General features: G+C 37.9%; 1 protein-coding gene across 6 annotated transcripts in view; it reads right to left on the bottom strand.

Annotated features, from left to right (window-relative positions):
• HEPH (hephaestin) overlaps positions 1-19,185 on the bottom strand; it is a 138,082-nt gene that overhangs the window by 85,320 nt on the left and 33,577 nt on the right. For all 6 annotated transcript variants that reach the window (XM_027534116.1, XM_027534117.1, XM_027534120.1 and 3 more), the window contains 2 exons: positions 17,531-17,670; positions 16,643-16,774 (listed from right to left, as the gene is read on the bottom strand). In XM_027534116.1, the coding sequence (XP_027389917.1) occupies positions 16,643-16,774; positions 17,531-17,670 (272 nt within the window). The remainder of the gene's footprint in view (positions 1-16,642; positions 16,775-17,530; positions 17,671-19,185) is intronic.

Genomic DNA, 19,185 nt, shown 5'->3' with positions numbered 1-19,185 from the left:
ATTGTACGATACCTTGAACATTATTTGGCATTGCTGTTCTTTGGGATTGGAATAAAAACTGACCTTTTCCAGTCCTGTGACCACTGCTGAGTCTTCCAAATTTGCTGGAATATTGAGTGCAGCATTTTAATGGCATCATCTTTTTGGACTTGAAATAGCTCAACTGGAATTCCATCACCTCCACTAGCTTTTTTCAAAGTGATGCTTCCTAAGGCCCATTTGACTTCACATTCCAGGATGTCTGGCTCTTGGTGAATGATCACACTATTGTGGTTATCTGGAGCATGAAGATCTTTTTTTGCATAGTTCTTCCATGTATTCTTGCCACCTTTTCTTAATATTTTCTGTTACTGTTAGGTCCATATGGTTTCTGTCCTTTATTGTGCCCATCTTTGCATGAATTGTTCACTTGGTATCTAATTTTCTTGAAGAGATCTCTAGTCTTTCCCTTTCTATTGGTTTCCTCTATTTCTTTGCATTGATCACTTAGGAAGGCTTTCTTATCTCTCCTTGCTATTCTTTGGAACTCTGCATTCAGATAGCTTTCCCTTTATCCTTTGCCTTTAGCTTCTCTTCTTTTCTGAGCTATTTGTAAAGCCTCCTCAGACAACCATTTTGACCTTTTGCATTTCTTTTTCCTGGGTATATTCTTGATCACTGCCTCCTATACAATGTCATGAACCTCTGTCCATATTTCTTCAGGCACTCTGGCTATCAGATTTAATGCTTTGAATCTATTTGTCACTTCTACTTTATAATCATAAGGGATTTGATTTAGGTCATATCTAAATTATCTAGTGGTTTTCCCTACTTTCTTTAATTTAAATCTGAATTTTGCAATAAGGAGTTCATGATCTGAGCCAGTTAGCTCCTGGTCTTGTTTTTGCTGACTGTATAGGGCTTCTCCATCTTCAGCTGCAAAGAATATAATCAATCTGATTTCAGTATTGACCATCTGGTGACGTCCATGTGTACAGTCATCTCTTGTGTTGTTGGAAGAGGGTGTTTGCTATGACCAGTGCATTCTCTTGGCAAAACTCTGTTAGCCTTCGCCCTGCTTCATTCTGTACTCCAAGGCCAAACTTGCCTGTTACTCCAGGTATGTCTTGACTTCTACTTTTGCATTCCAGTCCCCTATGATGTAAAGGACATCGTTTTTGGTGTTACTTCTAGAAGGTTCTTGTAGAACCATTCAACTTCAGCTTCTTCCCTTGACTTACATCTGTTCATGCAGCTCTGTGAGGAGATGGATACAGAGCACACATGCCTTGTCTTATACACAGAAGTGAGCCAGCTTTCTATAGGTAGTTCAGTGGCCAGTGTTTTTGAATTATGAAAACAGCTCCAGGGATTTCTTTCAGAAAACAGTCATCACTGGCAGCACATTTCAGTGACAGAATGGGTCACAAATTTTGCTTACTTGTGTGACATAATCAACCCGCTCAATGAACTCAATCTGACACTTCAGGGGAGAATCGTGACTGCATTTAAATAAAAAGTGGCTGCATTCAAAGCCAAACTGGGATTACAGGGGCAACGAGTGAACATTGGAATTTCTGACATGTTTCAAACATTAGTAGAGGTTTTGAATGAGACTGAACAAGTGCCTTCTTTCTCCCAGCTAGTGCATGGTCACCTCTCTCAGTTTTTAAGAGTTTAAGCATCACTTCCCAACCACAAAAGACCCCTGGAGTGCGAAGGAGTGGATTTGCAACCCATTTGTGAATTAGCCAGGTGAATCAACTTTGTCTTTACCAGAAGGGGATCAACTGCTTGTGATCACAAATGATGGTGGCATTAAATGTATGTTTGAGAGAACAAATCTCCATACATTCCAGACTAACATCAAGGTGGAATATCCCGAGATTGCCACCAAAGCAATGAAAAGCCTGCTTCCATTTCCAACATCCTATCTTTCTGAAGCCAGTTTTTCTGCAGTGCCAACAACCAAAGAAGATTTTGGAGTAGACTGGGAATAAGTAACATACTTCGGGTATCACTGTTTCCCATGACCCCAAGATGGGACCATCTAGTTGCAGGAAAACAAGCTCAGGATCAGAATCAGAATCAAAATCAGAATCAGAATCCCACTCATTCTACATTATGGTGAGTTTTATACTTATTTAATTATATATCACAATGCAATAATAGAAATAGAGCACACGAAAAATGTAAAGCACTTGTACCATCCCTAAACCATCCACACCCTCAGTCTGTGGAAAAATTTTCTTCCATGAAACTAGTCCCTTATGCCAAAAAGGATGGGGACTGCTGCTCTACTGCATGTTTGAAAGCTGCAATGAGAATAGATGTTCAAAGTTCTCATCACAAGAAAAAATATTGCAACTATGCATGGTGACAGATGTAAACAACACTAATTATGGTGATCATTTCATAATGTATACAATTATTAAATTATACATCTGAAACTAACATGATGTTAAATGACAGTTTTACTTCAATAAAGAAGAAGCCTCATCATGCAAATTCAAGATTTCTGTTGTCATTACCAGAGACGAACAAAGTGTCTATTGAAACTCTGTTGTCTGGGGCTTCAAACCAGACTTAAAGTTCTGAAATGCAGTGATGGATACTTTTCAAGAGCCTGGTGAAGTGGATGTGATTTTTTTCCCTCAAAATTCTTACCTGTATGCATCTTCAATAAGATCTTTATCATATCCATATATATCCAGTTGGCCAATTTATTATAGAGAGAGCTTTATTGAAAAGATTTTATGATGTATTGTTATCAATTGTGTAGAGTATTCTAGATTTAACTTGTGACATTTTTGCAATAAATTGTTTATAATATGTTGCAGTTGTACTTAACTCACCCCATCTTTAAACTGAATGATTATTTACAGGCATAATGATGTGAGCACTGTTGATTTGGAGTTGACCACCTTTTAACATACAGAAGAGATAAATGATAGTTCTTCATTCTTGTGATGAATGCCTCTGCATATTAATGATTTGTTGGTGAGCACTTAAGGTATTAGAAGTGATACACATGTATTTACGGAGAAGGCGATGGCACCCCACTCCAGTACTCTTGCCTGGAAAATCCCATGGATGGAGGAGCCCGGTAGGCTGCAGTCCATGGGGTCGCTCAGAGTCGGACAGGACTGAGCGACTTCACCTTCACTTTTCACCTTCATGCATTGGAGAAGGAAATGGCAAACCACTCCAGTATTCTTGCCTGGAGAATCCCAGGGACAGGGGAGCCTGGTGGGCTGCCGTCTATGGGGTCGCACAGAGTCGGACACTACTGAAGCGACTTAGCAGCAGTAGCAGCACATGTATTTATGTATGACCTAAATCAAATAGCATGCTTCTGAAATAAAATGTATTCTTCAATCTAGATACTTAGTAATTGGGGTCATTATATTTGAACACACAGCACTATTAGAACATGAGATTTTCCAACTGTGTAATTTTTCCATGGTATAATTTATGGTCTCCTAAAAAGTAAATATGGTGTTTGTAGAATATGCTAAGTGCATTTATAATAACTATTTACATATTGTGATGTCAGTAACTTCAAATTATATTTTTACATATGTATATGGAGAAACATTTTTAAGATGGGTCAACTCTGACTGCATTATACTTGTTTTTATAGTAGTAACATATAATGCTGCATTGTTACTTGCATAAATCTCATTTCACTAAAGTTAGCCAACCCTCTAACTGACAATGCAGACATTAAACTAGGATTTAGTAAGGATTTTAGGTTAAAATACAAGTTGTTACTACCAATAGTCTGAAGTAGTAAATACAGCTTTTTAAAAGTGGTGCAATTAGCCTCATGATTAGGTTGGGCTTTTCCTATCTAACAAGAGGAAATTTATTGAATACAGGAGAATTTGTATGCTGTGTGGGAGTCTGTATTATAAAATCTTTAAATTTTCTTTAGGGAAGAAGAGGAGGAATATAAATTCCAAACTTACTGGCACTTATATCTTTAAAGATATTTTGGGGAATTAGGATATAATCATCTTAGAAAAGTCACTTTACATAGTTAATTTGTGAAGTGTTTTTAAATGATCCTTTTATTAAAGTTTTAGTCATTTACATTGCCTAAAATTTAAATAATTTTTATCACCTTCCTATAAAAAAGACTCTAGACATGACATCACCAGATGGTCAGTACTGAAATCAGATTGGTTATACTCTGAAGCTGAAGTTGGAGACACTCTATACAGTCAGCAAAAACAAGACGTAGAGCTGACTGTGGCTTAGATCATGAATTCTTATTGCAAAATTCAGACTTAAATTGAAGAAAGTAGGGAAAATCAATAGACAATTTATGTGTGACCTAAATCAAATCCCTTACAATTATACAGTGTAAGTGACAAATAGATTCAAAGCATTAGATTTGATAGACAGAGTGCCTGAAGTATTACAGAATGAGGTTCCTAATATTGTACAGGAGGTGGTGATGAAAACCATCCCCAAGAGAAAGAAATACAGGAAGGCAAAATTGTTGCTTGAGGAGGCCTTGCAAATAGTTGAGAAAAGAAGAGAAGCAAAAGGCAAGGGAGAAAGGGAAAGATACACCCAACTGAATGCAAAGTTCAAAGGATAGTAAGGAAAGATAAGAAAACCTTTTTTCATTTTTAAAAAAAATATTTATTTTTTATTTGAGGATAATTGCTTTACCGAATTTTGCTCTTTTCTGTCAAACCTGAGGTGAACAATGCAAAGAAATAGAAGAAAACAATAGAATGGGAAAGACTACAGATCTCTTCAAGAAAACTAGAGATACCAAGGGAATTTCCCTCAAAGATTGGCACAATAAAGGACAGAGGCGGTATGGACCTAACAGAAGCAGAAAATATTAAGAAGAGGTGGCAAGGATACACAGAAGAACTATACAAAGAAAGGTCTTAATGACCCAGACAACCATGATGGTGTGATCATGTATCTAGAGTTAGACATACTGGAATGTGAAGTCAGTGGTCCTTAGGACACATTACTATGAACAAAGCTAGTGGAGGAGAAGAAATTCCAGCTGAGCTATCTCAAATCTTAAAAGATGATGCTGTTAAACTTCTGCACTCAATATGCAAGCAAATTTGGAAAACTCAGCAGTGGCCAGACTGGAAAGGGTCAGTTTTCATTCTAATCCCAAAGGAAGGCAATACTAACGAATGTTCAAACTACCATACAATTGCACTCATTCCATGTGCTAGAAAGTAAATGCTCAAAATCCTTCGTGCTAGGCTTCAACAGTATGTGAACAAAGAACTCCCAAATGTACAAGCTGAATTTAGAAAAGGCAGGGGAACAAGAGATAAAATTGTCAACATCTGTTGGATCATAGAAAAAGCAAGAGAATTCCAGAAAAACACCTACTTCTGCTTCATTGACTACACTAAAGCCTTTGATTGTGTGGATCACAACAAACTGGAATTTTTTTCAAGAGATGGGATTACCAGACCACCTTACCTGACTCCTGAGAAACTTGTATGCAGGTCAAGAAGCAATAGTTAGAAACGGACATGGAACAATAGTTCAAAATTGTGACAGTAGCACCTCAAGGTTGTATATTGTCACCCTGCTTATTTACCTTATATGCAGAGTACATCATGTGAAATGCCAAACTGGATGTATCTCAAGCTGGAATCAAGATTTATGGGAGAAATATCATTATCCCCTAATATGCAGGTTGTAACACCCTAATGACAGAAAGTGAAGAGCAACTAAACAGCCATTTGATGAAGGTGAAAAAGGAGAATGAAAAAGCTGGCTTAAAACTCAATATTCAAAAACCTAGGATCATAAGATCTAGTCCCATCATCTCATAGCAAACAGATGGGAGAAAAATACAAACAGTGAAAAAGTATTTTCTTAGGCTCCAAAATAACTGCACACAGTGACTGCATCCATGAAATTAAAAGATGCTAACTCCTTAGAAGAAAAGTTATGACAAACCTACACAGCATATTAAAAAACAGAGACATCACTTTGCCAACAAAGGTCAAGATAGTCAAAGGAATGGTTTTTTCAAGTCATGTATGGATATTAGAGTTGGATCATAAAGAAGACCGAGCACTGAAGAATTGATGCTTTCTAACTGTGGTGCTGGAGAAGATTCTGGACAATCCCTTGGACAGTAAGGAGATCAAAACAGTCAACCCTAATGGAAATAAGTCCTGAATATTCATTGGAAGGACTGATGCTGAAGCTGAAGCTCCAATACTTCGGCCACATGATGCAAAGAGCCAAATCATTGGAAAATACCTTGATGCTGAGAACGATTGAGAGCAGAAAGAGAAGGGGATGACAGAGGATGAGATTATTGGATGGCATCATTGACTGAATGGACATGAGTTTGAGCAAACTCTGGGAGATAGTGAAGGACAGAGAAGCCTGGCGTGCTGCAGTCCATGAGGCTGCAAGGAATCAGACACTAAGGGATTGAACAACAACTAAAAATGATCCATAGCAAAAAGAGAAATATTAGTTGTGGTCCCCTTGAGATTAGGAAAACCACAAGGGTTACCACTGCTATCAACAATATTATAGCTCCTGGCAAACACACATGTGAAGAAAGAAATAATGGGTAGAAGGATACAATTCCCAGCATTTTTCACAATTAACATACTACAGAATTAATAAGGAAATTCAAGAAGCCACCTGATAAAATATTATCTTATAAAAATCAATAATATTTACCTACATTATTAATAATCAATTACAATTATAACTTAAAATTAACAACAAAAGGAATCAAATATCCACAGATTAATTTATCCAATCATATGTAAAACCTTTATAGTGAAAATTTCATAGCAAGACAAAAGGCATATAAGACTATCTGAATAAATGGAAAGTCATTCCAATAAGTGAATAACATAAAAATACCAATTATCTCTAAAATAATCTTTAAATTCAATGCAATGAGAAGCAAAATTCTAGATGCATTTTGTTGAGCAATTTAATAAACTCACTATAAAATTTGTATAAAAAAATGATACATACCTAACTCAATCCTGAACAAAGGAGGCTTATCCTCCAAATAGTAAGACAAATTTCAAATTCATACAGGGTGGGGGAGTCACCTGTACACCCGTAGCTGATTCATGTCTACGTATGGAGAAAACCACCACAGTATTGTTAAGTAATTCAGTTCAGTTCAGTTCAGTCACTCAGTCGTGTCCAACTCTTTGAGACCCCATGAATCACAGCACGCCAGGCCTCCCTGTCATCACCAACTCCCGGAGTTCACTCAAACTCACGTCCATCGAGTTGGTGATGCCATCCAGCCATCTCATCCTCTAGTAATTAGCCTCCAATTAAAATAAATTAATTAATTTAAAATGAAAAATTAAAAAATCAAATGTATAATAATAAAAATAGTATGATACTGATCCCTTAACAAAATAATATATAAATACAACAAAATAAACAACTTGGAATCGGATCTATTTATTTACAGAAAGCAAACACTAAAGGTGGCCAAAAAACAAATCAAAGGAGGAAGAGCTGAATTGTTTAGGATATGGCATTGAGAAAAGTGGGCTTCCGGGGTAGTTCAGCTGGTAAAGAATCTGCCTGCAATACAGGAGACCCTGGTTCAATTCCTGGGTCAGGAAGTTCCCCTGGAGAAGGGGCAGACAGAGATTCTTGTATTCTTGAGCTTCCTGGTGGGTCAGGCAGTAAAGAATCTGCCTGTAATGCAGAAGACCTGCGTTCCATCCCTGGATTAGGAAGATCCCAGGGAGGAGGGCATGGCAACCAGCTCCAGTATTCTTGCATGGAGAATCCCCATGGACAGAGGAGCCTGACAGGTTACAATCCACGGGGTTGCAAAGATTAAGCATATTGAGAAAACTTCCTCACTATATGGAGAAAATATGAAATGGATCCTTAGTTAATGGCACATAGAATGGTAGATTTTTCCATGATTAAATATCCAAATGTGGCAAAATAATAAATAGAAGATAATATAGAGATTGGAAGGACTTTAAAAACAAGACTTAAGAAGCACAAATCTTGAAGCCAAAATTTGATGAATTTGATTATATATGTTGTTCTATTCAACAAACAACACCATGAAGAATATTAACAGATGAATGACAAATGGGGAAGGGATATCTGCAATATACAAACACAGACATGGTACTAGTAGATAAAAGATAGAAACTTCCAAAAATCAAAAAGAAAAACCTATCTGGAAACCCCAATCCATCCATGTACTTTAAAATACATCCAGAATCAAAACACTTGTTATTCCTTTCGCTCTATAGGGCTTGCCTGAGTTGCCATCATTTTGTACATTGATCAATTTAATTATTTTGGTCACTCTTTATTATCTAACTCACACACTAAGTGATCTCATGCATGTTGTGAATATATATTTAAACATCATCATCTACATACTGATGATTTAAAACCCTTTCTCTAGTTCACACCTCTCCTCTAATCTGGTTACATGTGTAGCAAAGTGTCTACTTGATATTTCCACTTGGATGTCCATAGACATCTTAAACTTTATTTCGAACAACTATTTCCATTGATCCAGATCAAAAACCTTGGAACCATGTTTTTCTGTTCCATTCCCCTCCCATTCCTCATCTGAGACCATCAAAATATCTCATTCAGTTCAGTTCAGTCACTCAGTCGTGTCCGACTCTTTGCGACCCCATGAATTGCAGCATGCCAGGCCTCCCTGTCCATCACCAACTACCGGAATTCACTCAAACTTTGTTTCACTCAGACCTTTGTTGGCAAAGTAATGTCTCTGCTTTTGAATATGTATCTAGGTTGGTCATAACTTTCCTTCCAAGGAATAAGCATCTTTTAATTTCATGGCTGTAGTCCCCATCTGCAGTGATTTTGGAGCCCCCAAAAATAAAGTCTGGCACTGTTTCCACTGTTTCGCCATCTATTTCCCATGAAGTGATGGGACCCGATGCCATGATCTTCGTTTTCTGAATGTTGAGCTTTAAGTCAACTTTTTCACTCTCCACTTTCATCAAGAGTCTTTTTAGTTCCTCTTCACTTTCTACCATAAGGGTGGTGTCATCTGCATATCTGAGGTTATTGATATTTCTCCTATCAATCTTGATTCCAGCTTGTGATTCTTCCAGCCCAGCATTTCTCATGATGTACTCTGCATATAAGTTAAATAAGCAGGGTGACGATATACAGCCTTGACGTACTCCTTTTCCTATTTGGAATCATTCTGTTGTTCCATGTCCAGTTCTAACTGTTGCTTCCTGACCTGCATATAGGTTTCTCAAGAGGCAGGTCAGGTGGTCTGGTATTCCCATCTCTTTCAGAATTTTCCACAGTTTATTGTGATCCACATGGTCAAAGGCTTTGGCATAGTCAATAAAGCAGAAGTAGATAATTTCTGGAACTGTCTTGCTTTTTCCATGATCCAGCAGATGGTGGCAATTTGGTCTCTGGTTCTTCTGCTTTTTCTAAACCAGCTTGAACATCTGGAAGTTCACAGTTCGTGTATTGCTGAAGCCTGGCTTGGAGAATTTGGAGCATTACTTTACCAGCGTGTGAGATAAGTGCAATTGTGCGGTAGTTTGAGCATTTTTTGGCATTGCCTTTCTTTGGGATTGGAATGAAAACTGACCTTTTCCAGTCCTGTGGCCACTGCTGAGTTTTCCAAATTGCTGGCATATTGAGTGCAACACTTTCACAGCATCATCTTTCAGGATTTGAAATAGCTCAACTGGAATTCCATCACCTCCACTAGCTTTGTTCATAGTGATGTTTTCTAAGGCCCACTTGACTTCACATTCCAGGATGTCTGGCTCTAGCTGAGTGATCACACCATCATGATTATCTTGGTCATGAAGATCTTTTTTGTACAGTTCTTCTGTGTATTCTTGCCACCTCTTAATATCTTCTGCTTCTGTTATGTCCATACCATTTCTGTCCTTTATCAAACACATCTTTGCATGAAATGTTCCCTTGGTATCTCTAATTTTCTTGAAGAGATCTCTAGTCTTTCCCATTCTGTTGTTTTCCTCTATTTCTTTGCATTCATCGCTAAGGAAGGCTTTCTTATCTCTTCTTGCTATTTTTTGGAACTCTGCATTTAGATGCTTATATCTTTCCTTTTCTCCTTTGCTTTTTGCTTCTCTTCTTTTCACAGCTATTTGTAAGGCCTCCCCAGACAGGCATTTTGCTTTTTTGCATTTCTTTTCCATGGGGATGGTCTTGATCCCTGTCTCCTGTACAATGTCATGAACCTCATTCCATAGTTCATCAGGCACTCTGTCTATCAGATCTAGTCCCTTAAAATCTATTTCTCACTTCCACTGAATAATCATAAGGGATTTGATTTAGGTCATACCTGAATGGTCTAGTGGTTTTCCCTACTTTCTTCAATTTCAGTCTGAATTTGGCAATGAAAATGAAATTGCTCAATCGTGTCCGACTCTTTGCGACCCCATGGACTGTAGCCTATCAGGCTCTTCCGCCCATGGGATTTTCCAGGCAAGAGTGCTGGTGTGGATTACCATTTCCTTCTCCAGGGGATCTTCCCGACCCAGGAATTGAACCCGGGTCTCCCTCATTGCAGGCAGACGTTTTACCATCTGAGCCACCAGGGAAGCCCTAATAAGTACATGAAATTGAAAGCCGCTCAGTCATGTCCAACTCTTTGTGACCCCATGAACTATACAGTGCATGGAATTCTCCAGGCCAGAATACTGTAGTGGGTAGCCTTTCCCTTCTCCAGAGGATCTTCCCAAACCAGGAATCAAACTCAGGTCTCCCACATTCCAGGCATATTCTTTACCAGCTGAGCCACAAGGGAATCGGAGTTCATAATCTGAGCCACAGTCAGCTCCCGATCTTGTTTTTGCTGACTGTATAGAGCTTCTCCATTTTAAAAATCCATCCTAAATATGACCACTGCTCATCTCTTCTAAGCAACCATTATCTCATCTCTAACCATAATTACTGCATTGCTTCCTAGATTATCTCCATAATTCCTTCCTTGCCTACTTTCAGTCTTTTCAAAACACATCAATTAGATTGATTGTGTTAAAATGAAAGTTAGATCATGTTACTTCTCTGCTTAAAATTTTCCAGTGGCTTCACAATCTTTATGACTTATAAGATGCTACACGACCTACTTCCTGCTCTTCTTCTATTTATATTTTCTTTTAATTCTTTTATTTTTAAGCTATTTTACCTTGAATCCACTTATAATTTATTTTAGCATATGGTAATAAACAGAGATATAATTTTGTATTTCTGAAGGAATAACAACTTGTCCTAAAACCATATACAATCCTCCCTTGATAACCTTGGTGGATTGGTTACAGGAACCCCCATAGATATCAAAATCCATGCTTAAGTCTCTTATATAAATGGTACAGTATTTGTACATAAACTATGCACATCCTCTCTTCTTATATACTTTGTCATCTCTAGATTAGTTATAATATCTAATACAGTGTAAATGTTATTTAAATAGTTTCTGTTGTTGTTTAGTCACCAAATCGTGTCTGACTCTCCATGACCTCATGGACTGTAGCCCTCCAGGCTTCTTGGTCCATGGGACTTTTCAGGCAAGAATACTTGAATGGGTTGCCATTTTCTTCTCCAGGGAATCTTCCCCACCCAGGGATTGAACCTGCACCTCTTACTTAGCAGGTGTAATTGTTACCACTGAACCACATGGGAAGCCCCTAGCCCACGGCAAATTAAAGGTTTGCTTTTGGGAACTTTCTGGAATTTATTCTGAATACAGTAGAATCATAGGGGTTAATGATGCCAACCTTCACACAATCAAAAAACCACCTATAACTTTGAGGTTGGCCCTCCATATTCATGGTTCCTCATTGGTGGATTCAACTGACCACAGATTGTGCAGTATGTACATGTTTATTGAAAAAAATATGCATATAAGTGGACCTGTTCAGTTGAAATCCAAGTTGTTCAAAGGTCAACTATGTTTTTGTAGTTGCTTGAATCTGTGGGTTTGAAGAGTTGGCTGTATTGATTAAGTTTTCCTTTCTTCCACTGAAATGCTAGCTTTTTCTAATATTAAACTTTAAATATACTCAGCATTAGAGGCAATGTTCCAATGCTCTTGTGATGATATTAATACAGTAGCACAAGAAAACCTGGTTTTTACTAACTACTCCTCTCCTTGAGGCTTTTTATCAAAGAAAAATAAAAAGAATTGTGGCCAAATGAGAATCAAAGCACCACTTCTTTAATAGCTGAGCCAGTGTCCACTAACTCCTGTTGCAGAGCTCTGATAATTGATGAGTTTAAAAGCTTTGACTTAAAGGAATAAAGAAACCTTCCTCATTCTAGCCCCTTGAAACTAAGATGGCTAAATGTGCAGTGCAGACATTATCCTAACTCATATAACCAGTTCACTCATTCACAGGCACAGATCAGCTTACCACATGGAAGCAGGCAGCGCAACAGAGAGTGTTGAGATGAAAGAAACAATAACCCTGCCCATTAGTAAGACATTGTCCAACAAATATCCTAGGTTCTGATTAATCATATTAATAACATCTCCCTTGAGAGGAGACCTAAGGAGGGAGGTAGAAAGAAGAAATGTAGGTTAGTAGTGCAATAGTTGTATCCCCATGGCTATTGACAAAGATAGAACTTTGGGTCTGTTTCAGGGAATTTTCTTTTGTTCTATTAATTAGTTTTAACAGTGCCAGGCTGCTTTAATTATTGTACCTTTGTAATATTGAGTTGTGCTAGTCTTCTCTCATTAATCTTTTTTACTGAGGAATACCTGATTTACAAATATTGTGTTAATTTCAGGTATACAGTATAGTAATTACAGGGTTTTTTTTCTGATTATATTCCACTATAGGTTATCAAAAGATATTAAATATAAATCCCTGTGTTATACAGTTTATCTTTATCTTTATTGTTTGTCTATTTGATGGATCGTATTTTTCATCTTTTAATTCCATATTCCTAATTTGTCCCTTCCTCCTTTCCTCTCCCTTTTTGGTAACCATAATTTTTTTTTTTCTAAATCTTTGTTTCTGCTTTGTATATAGATTCATTTGTATTACTTTTTAGATTCCAAATATAAGTGATATCACATAGTATTTGTCTTAGTAAGATTAACTTCACTATGTATAATATTTCCTAGGTCCATCCATCTCATTAATTTTTTAAAAAATACTTCTTGGATCTTCTTGTCCAGGTGTTCCTTATTCTTCCAAATGAACTTTATATACAATCACTTCATTTAAGTACAAAAATGTCAAATTGTGCTTTTGAATAGAAATACTTTAAATCTATAAATTATTTAAGGTAAATCACCCCCTAGTAAATAATGGTATTTTACAAAGTTCCATTTTCAGCTCAATGTTATTGTCACTCTACACAGTATCTCACTGCTGCTGCTGCTAAGTCGCTTCAGTCGTGTTCGACTCTGTGCAACCCCAAAGACGGCAGCCCACCAGGCTCCCCCATCCCTGGGATTCTCCAGGCAAGAACACTGGAGTAGCTTGCCATTTCCTTCTCCAATGCATGAAAGTGAAAAGTGAAAGTGAAGTCACTCAGGTTGTCTACTTGAAAGTTACACAGTCGTGTCCGACTCCTAGTGACCCCATGGACTGTAGTCTACTAGGCCCCTCTGTCCATGGGATTTTCCAGGCAAGAGTACTGGAGTGGGGTGCCATTGCCTTCTCCGCAGTATCTCGCTAGGTAATCTCATAGATGATCATGACTTCAACTATCATTTATTGTAGTTACTGATGACTGTTAAATCTCTTCATCTCTTTCAGATGTTTCTTTCAAATTACAGACTCATACTCAAGTTGAGTATAGCCTCCTATTTTTATAAGCATTCTCTTTTCCACTAGGATGTCTTACAGGTAACTTATATTCAATACATTACAAAATAAACATAATATTATCCCCTCTAAATAAATAAACCAATAAAAAATACCCCGTACTTCTTCTTTTTTTTTTTTTTTCCCTTATTGGTACCACCATCTAGGTGCTTAATCAAAGAATCAGTTTCTTATCCTTAACACTACTGTCTCTCTTATTGCTTGCCTAAGACCTGTACAATCATCATGTCCTATTGATTATCTATTGGTGGTGCTGGTTTAATCACTAAGTTGTGCCCAACTCTTGCAACCCCATGGACTGTAGTCCCTAGTCTCCCTTGTCCATAGGATTTCCCAGGCAAGAATACTGGAGTGCCATTTCCTTCTCCAGGGGATATTCCTGACACAGGGATTGAACCAATGTCTCCTGTGTTGCAAGAGGATTCTTTACTACTGAGCCACCAGGGAAGCCCTGACTATCCATTAAAATCCCTCAAACCCAACTAATTCTCTCAATCCTCATTTCCTACAACTTTTGATAAAGTCATTGTCATTACTTGTATGTACTACTACAACAGACTTTTAAAAGTTTTCCTTGCTTCCAATGTATCCCCTTTCTCTTATTAGTCATTTATTGGTTATTTTAGTACCTGGGTCACCATCTTCCTTTCCACCTCAATCTCCACCACTCTTCTGAGTGACTTTAAAGTCTATATGGATAGCTCATCTAAAACGCTAGCCTTCTAGTGCCTTTGGCGATTCAATTCCTGTAACCTTCACCTCCACTTTACTTTGTGTGCCAGGTCACTTCAGTTGTGTCCGACTCTTTGCGATCCTATCAACTGTAGCCCACCAGGCTCCTCTGTCCGTGGGATTCTCCAGGCAAGAATACTGGAGTGGGTTGTCTTGCCCTCCTCCAGGGGATCTTCCCAACCCAGGGATTGAACCCACATCTCTTAAGTCTCCTGCATTGGCAGGTGGGTCTTTACCAATAGCACCACCTAGGAAGCCCCCACTTTCCTGTGGCCCTTGGTTAAACTACAGACCATCATCTTATCACCTGAAATTGCTCTGTTTAAGTTTTAAAATTAAGTTACACTCACTGTTTTCACTCCCAGATCTCCAAATTATTCTTTATTCCATTATGTTATTTAACCTCTCTGAGGAAGCTAAAACCATTAACTTCTTCATCTTTGAAATGATCTTTTTAACATCTTTGGTACCATCTTATCTGATTTTTGTTCTAACATTTTTCTCACTTTTTCTCACATTTACTTTTCAATTAGTACCTCCCTTAAAATCTGTTTTACTTGGTGTTTTATTCTAGGATTCCTACTGTCCCATTGAATATACTCTTCCAGGGTGACTGTTTATTACTTTGTCTTCAATTACTACTTAAATGTTGATGCTTTTCACATTTATTCCCTCAGATAATACCTTTCTTTTGAGCTTCAGATCTTTATGTCTATTAGATATCTCTATTTAGCTGTCTTATAGACATCTCTAATTCAAGAAATTCAAAAGTGAACTCATCATTACCCATTCTCTCCCATCCCAAATTAGTTGCTGCATACGGTCTCTATATTGTTGAATGATAGCCCTTGTACCTGGTTGTCCAGACCAAAAATTGGGAAACATTTCAGGATTTTCCTTCAAATAGGTGGTTACCATTCAAGAATCCTTCTCCTTCTCATGTTCCATATTCATTAATCAAATCCCACTGATTCTACTTACTTTATCTTTTTGGAACCCTTTCTTCAACTTCAAATTTCATCTATTTTACTCCTGAATCTTTACATATTGCATTACCCACGACTGGAGCTTCCTTTCCCCTGCTTTTGTTCCACACTATCCCTTTACCTGTATACTTATTTCTCATCCTTTAGATTAGTGGTTCTTAAAGTGTAGTTCTTGATCCAGCAACATCAGAATCACTTGGTCACTTTTGTGAGTGAGAACATTCTTGAACCCTATCCCAGACCTACTGAATCAGAGGTGCTGGAGTTATTGCAAGAAATCCATGATTTAACAAGTCTTCCAGGTGATTCTTATGCATGCTAAAGTTTGAGAATTACTGATTTAGATCTCAGCTAACATATCACCTACTTTGGGAAACCATCCTTGACCATCCGAACATTAGATTAGGTATCTTATTCTAAAATTCCATGGCACATTTTTTAAAGCCCCTATTTAAGAGTTAAAACACTACATTATAATTAGCAGTTTACTTATCTCTATACAATAATAGCCCAAGTGTTTTTTAGAGTATGAACAAGTATTATTCCCCAAAACTTCAATAACTTCTAACATTGTTCCTCACCCAGTAGGCCCCCAGTAAGTAAGAATGAATGAATGAATAGAAGATAATGTGGTCAAGATCATGGTAACTCTACATTTAGTATTAGAATTTTAATATGTAACTGCAGTTAGGATTCAGTCTGTACTAAGAGGACAGGAACTTTATCTATGACTAGGCTTAAGGATCAGTTTGTGGTCTGGGACAAGCCACTCTCTAGTCATGATTAAGAGCTCAGATTACATATAGCTAGATCTAGAGAGACTAGAAGCTCAGTCCGTATTCAGGGTTAAGGATAGTATAAGGCTCCATGTGTAACAAGTGTTGAGTATGTCTTTGATGAAGCAAAAGACCTAAAGTAGGCAGTTTGTTCTGAGATTGAAAGAATGAATATTTTATAGAGACAAATTCAGACTATGGCTTAGTTCTGGTAAATATTCCTGTTTCTGTTTGCTAAGAATACACTTTTAAAAATGGAACAAGCCAGAGGCTGAAACAGAGATGCTTCACCTCCTATGTCCCTTCACTAAATGTTCCCACTTACCAGGCTCAGCAGCCAGTGGCCAACCAGTGCTGGATTCTAGCACTCCATGGGCATGCACAGAGTAGGGGCGGCTGGCATTGTTCTTGAACACCACAGTTAGAATATCACCAACCTCTCCTCTGATAAGTGGACCTAGTAAATGCAAAAGAAGAAAAAATTTCTCATTAGTGGAATAGTGAAACAAGGGCATTAAAGAAATTAAAGAAAGGGATATACACAGGAGCCACCTAGAATTAAGGGTTTGCCCTGTGAAAGGGTCCCAAGACTGAAAGTCATAACTGGCTCCATTTTTTAAATTCAGAAGCCCTTGAACTGATACTGTTACCCACACGATGAGGGTACTTCAACAAGATTATGCCTTCAATTATTCCCACCTCCCATCTCTCTTTGTATAATAGCTCAAGGTTCTAGATAATCAGAATTCTGTGGAATCATTGTTGGTAAGGAATGAGAGAAGATTCCCTTCAAGGACCAGTGGGTATCTTCTGTATGATGATAAGAATGAGGAAGCTCATTGGCTCCTATAAAAGTGATGAAACTGAAGCAATAATTGCAAGGGTGTAAGGGTAATACTGGTTCCCTGTACCATTTCCCCCACTTTTTGATACTCTTAAGTTCTCTTGCCTTTAACATTTAAAAATTGTATCACTATTATAGATCCCAAGATATAGAGGCCTGGAAATACCTGGTTCAGATTGCTGCAGAATTCATGAATTAACTCCATTTGATTGCTTATTTTCATGGGTGATTTATAAAATATGACCACATTTCCAGTATGTCATAAGGAAAATTGATAATGAGGAATGGTGAGGGCTTCCTGATATGACACAGCCTCCCCAGGATCATCACAGGCTTCTAGATACTAGAAGGAAAGTGGAATTCCCTTACCTAAGATTCCCAAGTGTTCCTCTGATCCAGTCCTTGGCCGTTGGACCCTGAATGTGCCATCAGTATACTCTCTGAATACAGCTTTCTTGTATCTTGAACCCAGGAGTCCATCTTTGTTGCTCAGAAAGATGTGACCATAACTAGAGGAATCCAAAGAGTAGTATGAGCACCTGGCCTTTAACCTCTCATTTTCAGATATGGGAAAGCTAAGTCAGACCCAACTTCATGGCACAGATATTAGGAGAGCCCTATTCTTATGTGAGATTATCCACCTTGGCTGCATATCTGCAGTTAAAAATGGTAGATTTCAGTATTTATTTATAGTACTTTGTTTGCCATCATCTAGTTAGGGATTTATAGTAAAATTTATATGGTAAAAACACTATGATAAGAATCAAACCCTGAACGTTAGCTCCAGTCTTAATGATGTTTTAGATGAAATTAGTCTGACAAAGGACAAGGTACAGATGGTAGGAGAATACTAACAGCTTCTGCTTCTGTTGCTGGTAGGTAGGAAGAAAATGAAATCCTACAGATTTCTCATTATGAGATATTTTCCTATTTACAGAGAGCTATATTATTCATTGTATCATTTGGCATTTCCAATAGACTGATGAGGAATGTACATCCTAAAAGTAGAACCCTATGATTCAGTGATGACAGGACTTATCTTCATTGATACTGTCAGCCAGAAGGGGAACCAGGGCTTGGATTAAAATCTGGTCAAGTTCTTTCAATTATACCACATCACTTTAAAGACAAGTAAACCAGAAATCAGAAAAGGGCATTCATTTTTTCAAAGTTGCAGAACAAGTTAGCAAGAAGGCTTCAACCTTCAACAACCAACACAAATAATTGGCAAAGGGTACTGAGAACACCAAAAATAAACAATAGCGGACATTGCTAATCTGTACCATAGTTTCCATTCTTCCCTCCTTCCTTTTTAGTAATAAAGTCACCTAGGTTTTATCTAAGCACATTGCTGCCTAACCAGGGATTACACTTCCCAGACTTCCTTGCAGCTAGGTATGGCCATATGAATAAGTTCAGGATAATGGGGTATGAGAGAAAGTAATGTATACAACTTCAAGTCATTGCCTCACAAACAATGCTGCTTACCCTGGATTTACTTCCCCTTTCTTGACAGCTGGGAATGACTACAACTTGAATAGACATTTTAGTTCCTATTGGCCTTGAACTGCTCATATTTGCACTAGTATGTAAACAAGAAATAAAATTCTGACATACTTAAGTCACTCTTTGGGGGTTTTTTCTGCTATTCATTTTACCCTCTATCTTAATAACATTATGGTAAGGGACGTTTGAGCTTGGGATATTCAGTCCCCTAAGTAAATTCCATATAAAATTTAAATCCCAATATATGTGCTTCTGAGGAGAGGAGGAAAGGAGGCCAAGGCTTAGAGCATGAAGACGTGGGCAAGGTCTTTACTTCAGCTCTAGAGTATAGCAACATAGATGAAGCACTGAGTTCCACCTTACCTGTGTTTTAGTCCCTGCTCTAGATTTGTTGGTATGTTATTAGGTGAGTTTAGGAGAAGGAAATGGCGACCCACTCCAGTGTTCTTGCCTGGAGAATCCCAGGGATGGGGGAGCCTGGTGGTCTGCCGTCTATGGGGTCACACAGAGTCGGACAC

Source organism: Bos indicus x Bos taurus, chromosome X, assembly GCF_003369695.1.
Source record: "Bos indicus x Bos taurus breed Angus x Brahman F1 hybrid chromosome X, Bos_hybrid_MaternalHap_v2.0, whole genome shotgun sequence".
Lineage (NCBI taxonomy): Eukaryota > Metazoa > Chordata > Mammalia > Artiodactyla > Bovidae > Bos > Bos indicus x Bos taurus.
Note: the sequence above shows the minus strand (reverse complement) of the source record. Positions and strands in the feature narration are given on the sequence as shown.